The following is a 12,541-nucleotide window of genomic DNA, read 5'->3' as shown; positions in this document are numbered from 1 at the left end:
TAATAGAGAAATCTCATGTATGGAAGAGTCATTGACAGTTGGGCTAAGCACTGTGGATGATTTGCTTACTGTGAGTATGCTTAAGCCAAATTTACAAATAAGGGGAAAGCGGATTTGGTACATGTATGTCTGTTCAAGGCTTCAATGATTCATGGCATCTGTAAGAGGAAAACTATGCAAGAACCAAGAGTCAACAATTTATTACTTAAGATTTTAATTTTGAAAAACTTTAACATAAAAAGCAACTAAATGGCACTACATCTTTTAATAAAATTTTAATGTACACCCTCTGTGCAAGTAAAAGTCAATGGATTCCTGTTCTTACACTTGTTGCCAACTCTCACACTTACTTCCAACTCTCAGGACCCTTGGATAATTTAACTGTGTGTAATCAAAAAACAAAATTATCCGTATATACCATCACTTTTCTCCCTAGATTTTGCAGACCTCAGTTTATATCGCAGCCCCCTGACCTGGGCGAATAATCTCACTGTGCCTCATCTTATTTGGTAAAAGATGCTCATTTATTATTCCTGTGTCATAGAGACCCTATAAAGATGAAGTACATATGGGTCTCAGCATAGTTCCTTGCTCTAACATGCTTTAAAATGCAAGGAGCACTACCAGCAGAGCTGTTATATAGGGTTGTGTCATTTTAGGGCTCTGGCTTCAACGGGTGGTAAGACCTTAGCTTTAGCCATTGAACTTAACATGGCTGCCCCGGTTAACTCGTCAACCACCTCCCATCACTGTGCTTAGCACCCCACTCACTGTGCTCCAGCCACACTGGAATACATGAAGTTCTTTCCTTGACTGAGACCTTTGCATTTTTCTCTGCCTGGAAATCTTGGGCCTCAGATCTGTATCTGGCTGTTTACTTCCTGTCATTAGGTCACAGCTCAAATATCACCTATGGAGGCTCTCCAGGACCCTACTCTAAAGTAGTCTCCTATCTAATTACCTGTTTTATTTCCTTCATGGCACCTCCCACTTTCTGAAATCATCTTGTTCATTCGTGTGGTGTCCGTTTCTCTCCAACTAATATGTAAGCTGCTTGAGAGCAGAAATCTTATCTTCCTCTTGACGGTATCCTCAGCACCTAGAACCATAATTGGCGATGGCGATCGCTCCTTCTTATCCTCTGCTAGAACAGATGAGCAGTACTGTCGAAGTCGATTGGTTTCTTTGACTTTAAAAATCCAAATGCTTGTTCTTATTGCAGAGAAGATGACTTCATTCAAGACAAATACTCTTCTGCTCTTCTTAATTGTTTATTCGTTTTCTCTCTGCTTCAATCCAAACTTGAGTTCTCGTTGGGTAAATTTCCCACTTTCTTGCTCTGCTTTATGTCTCAAGGTGTACAAGAGCGTGTGCTCCTTAAGCAAGCTGCAAGGGCGGGCATCCAGTTCCTCCTGGCTCTCCTGTGTGTTCCATGTACATACAAATGCAATACTGTGGGCGCATGTTTTATATCAGCAAGTAAATGTGCCTGTTGAATAGAAATGTATCTGCACTAAATGAATTGTGTATATTTATTTAAATAGACCCCTTAAAATCGTGGCTGCAGCTTTCTGGCTCTCAAGATGCTAAATAACACTCCATACCTAAACTCCACTATTTTACGAACTGGTGTTTTAAAAATTGATGTCATCTCTTATATTGGTGCACATATTTTGACTAATATCTCAGACCATCTAGTCCAAAGAGCAAATTAAAATAGTCAAGTATTATTGTCACCTGACTTCATTTTTTTTCCAAAAGTATTTGGAGTTTTTTCCCCTCCATGGAATTGGTGTCAGTTTATTGCCAGGTAAATGTTGTTTTATTGTGCTTTCGTAGATGGAATTATCCGTACGTTCCCTAATTGTTTTGTAGACATCACATTTCTAAATAAAAACCAAAATAGTATAATGTGAGCTAACTTATAGCATTACTTACAGTTAAAGGCTGTACTCTTGAGAACTTTATTTACATTGGTTTCTTTATTCAAAAGAGACCCTCGAAATGAGTGACGTATTTATAATAATCATTGTTAACTGTATTAAAGAATGAATAATTTCCAACTGGTGATTTTTGACAACCAGTGATATAGCACCTAGATTAGGTTTAGCACAGAGCAGGAGCTCGATAAAGATTTGCTAAATGATTCTTTAACTTGTTAAATAATATTTAGCATGCTTGAGAACATGGGGATCTTTCAGAAATGGAAATATCAATGCAATTTGCTGAAATTGGAAATTGTTGGTCCTCTCACATATTGACTTATTTTTCTGACCTCATTTATAAAGCATTGGCATTAATTCTTAGGCTTTTAAAGAGAGAAAAACAATACAGAAGAAGAGAGATGTGATTTTCTTACACATTTGGAAAGTTCTAAATGTTCTAAAGCTCCTAAAGTCCACAATTTAAATGTTGTGTGTAATTAGGTGAACTGTGCTAGCCTAGTCTTTGATTCCTTTTTTTAAACGTTTTTTATACTGCAGTTCCTAAAAAGATCTCAAACAAAAAAATCAGAAGATTTGAAATTTAGACTATGACAATAGTTTAAAAAAAAAACGCAGAAACGGCACCGGTAGATTTTTAAAAACTATTTTAATACAAGATTAATAGGAATTTTCTATCCAAATCAGAAATGAAAAATCTTAACCCAAATAATATTTATTTGACAGTCACATAAAAATTTAGGTTTGATTGGTGCACACATTTATCCTGCATATATATTATGTCTATGCACATAGAAACCTCACTATTATGCCATCCTTAGGTATCTTTTCACGGAAGCACCTCATTACAAGGCAATGTCAAAAATTCCAGTAACTATTCAACTTTGAATGAGGTTTAGAAGGTCCCCATGCTAAGCTGAGTCCATGCTGTAGCCAACCATGACATAGCAAGGCTCCAGAATGCATACAAATCAATACTTTAGTTGTATAACTTTGTCTAAAACTAAACACTGGCAAATGTCTCCAACAAGGAAGAACACATTGCAAATTTATAAGTTATGGTCTCTTTTACTCTTCTATTGGCAAAGCTCAACAGCCTTTATTTATTCATCTATTTTTTAAAAGTTAAAAGTCAGGTCTGTTAGTGACTGTAGTAAATGAAAACGAGTTTGAATTTCTGTAAATTTTGTATAAATCAAAACTTACGTTTCCTAACAACACTTCTACCTCTAACGAAACCATTGGGTAATTAGCCTTGCAAAGAGAAGTTTTAAAAGAATCACAACTCAGGAATTTGCTAAAGTTTATTCCTCCTTGGGGACTTCAGTTGTTGTTCCATCTGTAGCCAAAACATGCATGTAATGGCTAAAGAATTAAAGTAGGCTGATGTCTGCAGTAGGGAATATAAATTAAAACATTTTAATGAAAATATTTTAAAAACTCAACATCAGCATTCTGCTTCCGACAATATTTTCAATGCGTTTGATTTAAAGACTGTTATTTTTATAGTTACTGCTTCTTGATGAATAATAGTGTGTTTTTGTTTTTCAGTCTAGACAAATACTATTTTCTGTCCCGTACATTTAAAGCAGGTGATAGAAAGTTACTTATCCTATCTGGGTAACTCACTGTAAGGGAGTCAGAGTGCTAATGCTAACATTGTATGATGGCTATAATCAAAGTACCAACTTCACCTTCATTAAACTGGCAGAAGGTTGTCATGTCTGTCCTTCAATACAGAACCATACACGGAGCTCAAATTCGTGAATTTGCAATTCATTCTTCTCTGCTAAAGACTTTAGCCTCTGTTTAGTTTTGTTAGAACGTATACAAAGCATAATATACACCACTTACAGACGTGTATTTCTGTTAGAAAAATACATATTATAACTAAAGAACATGTAAATAGAGGCACTTCAATAAGCTAAGTGTTTGCAGTTATGAGCATCACCCACCAATTTCTAGGGTCTGATTTCAGTGAGCCCATTCCTCTCAACTCAGAACAGAGCTTATGATGTGATCACAGAATTTAGGGGATATCAGAGCAGATGAGAGCAGGTTATGAAAAATAATGGCGTGTCACTGCATCCCCTATCACTTTGCTACTTCCTGAAAGGCGAGTGATTAATTTAGGAGAGGAGAGTTCCAAATACTTACTGAAATGTGGTAACTAGATTGTACTAATTCTCTTAGGGACCAGAAAAAAAAAGCAAACAAAAAAATTCTCATGTTAAATTAGCCTTAAAATCATATGACAAAGTAGGACGATGATAAAAAACCAAGAAGTAAACTTGAATAATATTTTTACCACTTACATGCACGATGAATAATATTGTGGCATTGTTAAACTGACAGCCAATTCAGCTGTCTGCCTGGCTGAGCTGGATCACTATTTCTCATCAGTGTGAATAGTGTCAATAATGAAAGTGTCGAAATGAACAACGCAGACTTTTTATGTCCTGTGTGTGTTTAGCGTGTATACAGCATGAGTTCACACTCATTCATACAGTATATACTCATATACATGTACAGAACCTTTTGGGTGAAAGCACAGGGAAAAAAGGCATCTGATCTGTTTTAGAGAAGACAATGAGGAAATATTTAAAAAAGGAAAAGCCTTGGAGTTTAAAGCCATAAAAATAAGTTATTACTCTGATATTGTGGAAAATCAAGGTTGATTATATTTGTATTGCACCTAAATTATTGGAGAAAGAAAATACTGATTTCTAAACACACAGTGAAATGAGGAACATATCTGATTGGCCCTGCATAGAGATGCTTTATATATAATCGGTGATAGGAAGCTGAAGTTTGGCAGTGAAATGGATGGTTTTCTGTAAGTATGTAATGCTGAATCAGACTGTGTTAATTTCATAAAGATTTAAATGGAAGGATGCCACAAAGTCTCTCAAATCTTACATTTCATATTTCATTAGGCATAAAATAGCAGTAGATGCCTGTAAATACTTTGTTTTGTAAAAGTGCTCAAATATACTTAGTACTATTGTGTCGCATGTGTTCTACTTAAATGTGATGACTGGATCGATAAGTAATTATAATTTTGATGAGAACGGAGATCGAAAACACCACTTATGTGTCATTACTGTCAACGGGTTAATTAAAATGTGACTGGCATATGATGGATTCTTGAAACATTACTTTTCCCAACTCCAGATGCATCATAAAAACCAAAAAACACATGGAGAGCCAACGGTACTCATAAAGCCCCAGCTTGGTTTATTTTTGCTTCTCTGTCAGGGGGAGCAGAGGACCTTGTGTTGGCACACTCGGTGGACTGTTTAGGCTGTGGCTCTAAATTGGCCTCTTGAGTCAGGTATCACACGTGCCAGGCAGGAGCCCTAGGCCGAAGGCATTGTACATGAAAGCAAGGTTTTGAGTAAATAACACATTCTTGAAACACATACAGTTTCCATCTCCAGAGCACACCCCTGGCTCTCCCCATGAGCTTGGTAGAATCTGGGGCACCCAGGACAAAGCACGCTCATGCAAAAAAGGTATGCCCTGCCAAACTTTTAAGAAATGGACAGTCAGATACGTAAAAAGTTCTCTTTCTTGATCCTTGGTGCTCATAGGTCATTGAGAAATCCCTTCTCTGAGCAGCACTAAACAAGAAGAGCTGGTTGACAAAACATTTTTGTTACAAAGGTGTGTCAACCCTGAGCTTGGAATTAAGAAGTTAAAATCTATGATTTATATATATAGAGATATAAAAATAGATGATCATACTAAGACTAAAAAAGTGAAAGAAATCTCCATGTCAATACTATACATATATATTTTTTTGTCTTGACTTTTTTGTTGTGAGTTATTTTGTAAGACAATGCCCTTGTGATGCCAAAACCAATTGACACAAAGCAAATAGTTAGAAATGAAAAGTCATGTATGGATCTAATTGCCTAACAGTTCATTAAAAGAACTGGTATTTTGGGAGGGTAATGAGCATGGGGGCAGAAACACCTGATTAATGTCAAACCTGTGGCCAGAATAAAGAAGTTGTATCATTAAGTTTATTTTCAATCTAGACCCTTGGGGAAGATGAATGGATGGGAGCTTTCACTATCAACTGAAGATGACTGGAAAAATCTGTGCCAATTGGATACAATGGACAGACATTAAAAGAATATTTTTTAAAATGGTGCCATTACTGAAATTGATATTGGGCAGGGTGAGAGAGAGGTGCTGAGTTATAATAATTTTTTGTTCTCATATTCAAGATGGTATTCTGAATTTCAGTATCAGTACCTCCAAATTAATTTGGTATTGGGTGGTTAGAGTGCAAGACAATACCCCCAAGACACACTGTATTTTCACTATCTTTAAAAAATATTCAAACTTTCTCCCCATGAGTGTTTTGTAAACCTGATTTGTCACAGAGAAGCTCACCCTGGGAGTTGGCTGTCAATGCTGAAATTTATAGTGCTAAAGGTTTTTTATTTGTCTCTTTTGTTGGCTTGTTTGTTGAAAATGCAGTTGTCTTGGGGTTTGGCCTGATTTTACACGGAAAAGACTTTTCTTTCTACCTTTTCTTAAAATGGGGGAGAAAAAAGAAATACCTCACAATGTGAGTTTCCTTTACTTCTGCAGCATAAAAGCAAATGAAGGTAAGAAAATTTCCTGGTAGGAAAGATTTGAGTAAGAATTCTCTCTATAATAAACGAAGTCCCCACAGACAGCTGAAGGAAAGAGGAAGCAGTTGAGTCTGGCACCCGGTTCTCTTTGGGAAAACAGAAAGGGAGGCAGGTTGCAGTACTGCTCTCTTCTCATAGAAAACGATACGTTTTTGTGGCATGGTCCATTGCCCAATAGTGTAAGAAAAGAAGTAAGTTGGCCGTTCACATAGCTAAAATGCAGTTTCATCTGACCAAAAACCCAGGATTATCTGCACAGTCTCTGCAAAGCTAGGCCGAGGCAGAGGAGAGACCATGACAGCAGGGAATGGCCGAGCTGGGTTGCAGAAGAGCCCACTTCTCTCCTGTCGGAATCCACTGCAGGGGCCTCTGTGGTGACAAATTCAAACTCCGTAGGACACACGTCATCCATGCACCCGCTGCCACTCCCTGAGCCGCTGGATTCATCGCCTGGGGTGGGAAGATGGAAAAAGGATGTGAGGGCCCAAACCAGGAAAGAGTAGGAGGCAAAAAGAGCATGACAGATATGGATATGGCAGTCGTGGTGGGGGTGGGAGCTCCTCACTTAAAATATAGGTATGACCCCTGCCCCACCCCAGAGTGCTTGTTTTTAATGGGCAGGTTTGTGATGGACGTGGGTGCTATATAGAAATAGGTTTTGAAACACAGTAGTAATTAATATCCAGTTCCATAGCCTAAGGGACATCTGAATCCCAGAAGTGATGGGGTGGGGGTGGGGGTCATACCTATCATGTTGGCGTTAGAAAGTTATTTCTTATTCTGGCCAATCTTTAAAGTACTTTGAGAAATCTCATTATGCGCTCTTTTTGTAACTCAGAGCAGATATTGTGCTTTCATAAAGGATTTTGAAAGACGTCTTAAAGAAAAACCTGGAAGAGGAGGACAAGTGCTGCAATTTTCCTGTACCTTTGACTCTAAAAAGAAGGAAACCAGAGGAGCGGTAGCAAGTAATTGTGACCAAAAATGCTAACATGTTTCTATCTCTCTCTCTAAAAGCAAGGATGGACTATGTCTCAATCAGCTTCTCCCTTTAAACCAGGAGTTGACTGACTACAATTGACAAGCCTTTCTGGCTTGTTGCCTAGTTTTCTGTATGGCCCACAGCCTATGAATAATTTTTATATTTTTAAAGATTTTGGAAAGAAAAAACAAAATGAAGAATACTAGTTTGTGACACGTGAAAAATATATACATATGAAATTCCAATTTCAGTGTCCATATGTAAAGTTTTATTGTAACACAACCATACCCATTGACTTATAGTCTATTGCTGTTTTCACACAACCACAGTAGAGTGGAATAGTCATGACAGAGACCATATACTCTTCAAAGATGAAGATATTTACCATCTGATCCTTCACACAGAAGGGTTCACCATTCCTTACTTGAAACCACTGCCCAGGTGCCCACATAGTATGTCGTCTTAGCGTGCCAATTTCCCTCCCTACCTGTTGGAGGTTGGAATTGTGTCCCCTAAAAAGATACATCAAAGTCATATTCCTTGGTACCTGTGACTGTGACCTTATTTGGAAATGAAGTCTTTGGAGACATAATAAAGTTAAGGTGAGGGTATACTGGATTAGGGTGGGTCCTAATCCTTATAAGAAGAGAAGAGGGGATCAAGACATAGGGGAGAATGCCATGGGAAGACAGAAGCAGAGACTTCAATGATGCAGCTACAAGCCAAGGATTATTGGCAAACACCAGAAGCTAAAAGAGGCAAGAAAGGGTTCTCCCTTACAGACTACAGAGGGAGCATGAATCTGTTGACACCTTTATTTCAGTCTTCTGGTTTCTAGAACTGTGAAACAATATATTTCTGTTGTTTTAAGCCACTCAGTTGGTGGTAACTTGTTACTGCAGCCTTGGAAAACCAACACACTGACCAACATGCCTTCATGCTCTGCTCAATTTCCATGGCTTGGCTGCTTCTTGTTTGACAGCCTCTGTCAGTCCCCAGCTATATGAAAGTACTTAGCACCATCTGCAATGATTTATTTGCTTGTTGGCTTGTGTACTGTTAGTCTCCTCTAAGAGATTATGAACTTTTTGAGGGTAGAGTATGTTGCTCACCTCAGTGTCCTCCCTGCCTTTTTTTTTTAACATGGGCAGGCACCGGGAATTGAACCCGGGTCCTCTGGCATGGCAGGCAAGTATTCATGCCTGCTGAGCCACCATGGCCCAGTGTCCTCCCTGCCTTTAATGGGTCCCTGACACGGAGCAGGTGCCCAATATATAAATACTGATGAATAAATAAATGTGCCTTGGGCAGATTACTGTTTTCTCAATTTCTGTCAGTTTCGTCATTTAAAAAAATATGAACAATAATGTTTACCTTGCAGAGGTTATGTGTGAAAAAAAAAGTGTGTGAGGGCACCAAATCCAGTGATTTCCATGATGAGTGATGGAAAAAAATGGGGTAGCTATAGCTAGATTTTAATCTGCCACTTATTATTTGAATGAACTAGGGCAAGCCAGTTGGCCCCACTGAGGCTCAGTTTCCTCACTCATAAAAATGAAATTGGCAATATTTGTTTCTTGGAATTGTTAAGGAGAATAAATGAGATAGTGCTTCTGAGAAGGTTCAGGGAACGGTAAGCTTCCTGATGATGTTTGCTATTTTCTGCACTTGCTCAATGAATCAATGGCCTAAACTCTTGCCTGCTGGCCTGAAATAGTGATGCACTGGTGAATTTTTCCTGAAAGACTGGTGTTATCTTGGCTGCTAGATGTTACTTAAAGCCAAGCTAATATAAGGACTCTTCTAATGCCCTCCTGAATGAGAAAAGCAGAATTCACCATAATACTTTTTTTCTTACTTTCTTTTTAAGGGGACATCTAAATATCAATGAAGATCTCTTGAATACACCATATTAGGTTCTTAACATTTTCTTTGATTTATCTTTAGTTGTCTTTCCAAGAGGGGAAAAGCCCATTAATTAAATTTAGAAATATCAGAATGGCTAAGGGAATTCTTCCGAACACTGGTATTATGAACAGAGAAGTAATAAAATCTTTGCAACGATATTATTAAAGCAATTTAGAATATTAAAAATAAGGGCAGCAAATAATGACAAGAGATTTCAGCCAGGAAAAATAATGACCCCATCTCTTTGTGAAAAGAATCACAAATGCAGGTATTTAAGGAACAGGATGGGTGATCTTAAAAAATGTCAGAAGCAATAAGGATAATGATGGCTATAAAATATGATAATTGTTTGAATCACAGACATCATCCTAAAACACAGCCAAATTTGGTGCTTGGATTAGAGTTAAGTGATGTTTTTAAATGTTGACTTTTATTTTCTTCTGAGGGGAAGCAAAGCAAGAGCTCTGCCTCATGACATGCCCTAAGCTTTGCAGATTGACATGCCACTTCTTTTGGTCAAAGAGGAGAGAGAAACACCTAATTCTTAGGTATCTTGAATTATTCATTTCAACAGTCACTCTCCAAATAATAAAGCATTTTCTTAGATGCAGAATACAGAATGGATAAAATGAGAGGAGAGGCTCAGTAATGAGCAAGGGAGAAGCAGCAAAGGCTTAAGCTTTGTATAATGTTCACCTCTGAAAAGGAAAGGAACCTTTAGAAAATAGGAACAGTAATAGTGGGATGATTCTCAGAAATTTTACAGCAACAAAGTCCATCAGGTTGGTAATTATCCTGTGCTTAGAAAATTAATTTTTTGAGTTATTTAAAATGGGATAAAGTACTAAAATTTTTCTGCAGGGGACAACTCACTTAGATGATGGCTAAGCTAGATGACTTAATGTCTTCCATCTGTAACTTGTTTCTTTCTATCTCATTAATTCAAGCACACAAGCATCATCTTTTGCTTCAGTGATCAAATTATAGCATCACTGGCAAATCTACATCTTATGCTCAAGAAATCTTTTCCTAGAAACTCTCTTTGTAAGGGTAGAAACTTAAAACAAAAAGTCCTCCTTTCAGTGGTATGTATCTGGAAATCACTCAGTCAAAACTCAAATATAGTTTCATGTCAATGTTCACAGAATGGTCTTTTAAATCAGGTCTGATGCTTTTGTGATCTTCAATAAAAATACTTGTGTGTAATGCTGCATCAGCATTTTGCTATTTGTCTTACTATTTCAGTTACAAATATCTATTATATATGCTAATGTGTACAACTCGATAGAGATAAAGCTATTGAGCCTACTACACACCAGACACTGTCTCAGCTCCATAGCATATGATTTCAAAAGAGCCTCCCAATAATTCCCTTATGCTGGGATGCTTTCCATTCTATAGACGAGGTACACGAGACTCAAGAAGCAGTGTGACGTCAGTTAATATGTGATAAAACAGGAACTCTAGTCCAGGTGTATTTGTGCAATCTTTAGAACATTCCTTTTTCATTTAGTGGGGGCAGGAGTTTGGGGCAGAGACACAAATGCTAGTGGGGAAAGGAGAATGCGAAAACATGCTGCTGCTTTATCATTAATGGATGAACTGGCAAATGAAACTCTATTTTTTTTGGCATGGGCAGGCTCTGTGAATCGAACCCGAGTCTCTGGCATGGCAGGCAAGAATTCTGCCACTGAGCCACCATTGCTCCATCCTGAAACTCTATTTTAATACCATAATTATTCTTTAAGACCAGTTATGATTTCACTGGTATCCTAAGTTTTGTGGTTCAGAGCTCTCTGTCGAAAGAATGATAAATAACTTTGCAGATTGGAGAAGAATGAGATAAAATTAAAGTTGCACATTTCTCTTAAAGAACAATTAGGGTTTAGTCTTCCCTAATCCTTTTTGTGTTTGTCATTTTACTCTGGAAGTTACTGGCACCAATGAAGATTCCCTTACTTGCGTCCTGGAAGTTAACGTCATTGCCGTTATATGCGTTCTTCAGCTTGTTGGTCATCACGCGGAGTGCCATGATCTGCTGCCGGATGAAAGTGTCAGGTCGTGTGATATCCACGTCCACTTCAGGATTGTTGATCTGATTGGTCAGCCCATCATTCATGATCTCAGGCAAGTATCTGCAGGGCCAAGAGGGAGAGAACAGACAGGAATGATGCAACAGAGACCTTAAGACCAGATGCTGCCATGTTTCTCTAATTGTGAGCTAAAACACCACGCAAAAACTAGGCTCAGTTCCTGCAAAAAATGTCAAATGATAAAAACACAGATTACATTTCACCAAGGGAGATGCTGCTAAAAAAAAGCAGCAGATTAGTTTTTTTAAATGGCACTGAATTCCTAGGTAGGTTTGACTACAAATAAATGCTGAAGTGGGGACATAACAGAAACCGTTACATAAATCAACTACTCTTCCGTCCCTCCTTCCCAAATGTGTAATCCCCAACCATTAAATAGTGCAAGTGAAGGACTTCAGAAACACGCAGATCACCTCTTCAGGTTTCCTGTTAATTTTGATAGGAAGAACTGGACTTAGGAACATGGGATCTTAGAGAGTTCTCATCTAAGGGGGTGCAATTTCTCAATTTAGGAGGATTGACCTCAGGTTTTCATCAGAAGAAACGTCTGGATCTAAAATATCAAAAAAACTTCTGAATGTAATCAAAAGAGACTTCAGAAAGCTTTAGTGGCAAACAGTGATTACTGGAATGTTATGGTTTTTGCTTTGTAATAGAATCTTGAGACTAATTGATTACTGAGTAAAATGGAGGGTGAGATCTCACGGTTTTATGCTTAGTATTTCTTTTACTTGTCCTAAAATGTCAAAAGTGTCAGCCCATCAGTGGCACTCCCTGAGCTGCCTGGGTTTTTCTACACCAGTGGAAGCTAAAGATCTCACAACAGTACATGAAGCCCTCTCTGACTCCTTCTTATGCTCATTACCTGTCATTTTCCAAGTTCTCTTACTCTTCTTCTCAGGAAGCTTCTCACACCTGTTTCTTGCCCATGTTCTGTGATCCTTGTTGAGGTGCACATGACACAGT

General features: G+C 38.0%; 1 protein-coding gene across 2 annotated transcripts in view; it reads right to left on the bottom strand.

Annotated features, from left to right (window-relative positions):
* Nucleotides 1-2,625: 2,625 nt before the first annotated feature.
* Nucleotides 2,626-12,541, bottom strand: part of GPC6 (glypican 6) — a 1,138,931-nt gene continuing 1,129,015 nt past the window's right edge. The window contains exons 8-10 of one of the 2 annotated variants that reach the window (XR_013174668.1): nt 11,442-11,617; nt 6,518-7,042; nt 2,626-5,302 (exon numbers count right to left, since the gene is read on the bottom strand). Coding sequence is in view for 1 of the 2 variants with exons in the window: in XM_077158532.1 (XP_077014647.1) it covers nt 6,840-7,042; nt 11,442-11,617 (379 nt within the window). In the remaining variant the exon portion in view is untranslated. Of the gene's footprint in view, nt 7,043-11,441; nt 11,618-12,541 lie in introns of both variants that reach the window. The other variant, XM_077158532.1, reaches the window with a different exon arrangement.

Source organism: Tamandua tetradactyla, chromosome 4 (assembly GCF_023851605.1).
Source record: "Tamandua tetradactyla isolate mTamTet1 chromosome 4, mTamTet1.pri, whole genome shotgun sequence".
Classification (NCBI taxonomy): Eukaryota; Metazoa; Chordata; class Mammalia; order Pilosa; family Myrmecophagidae; genus Tamandua; species Tamandua tetradactyla.
The sequence above is the reverse complement of the archived record's forward strand: the minus strand, read 5'-3'. Positions and strand labels throughout refer to the sequence as shown.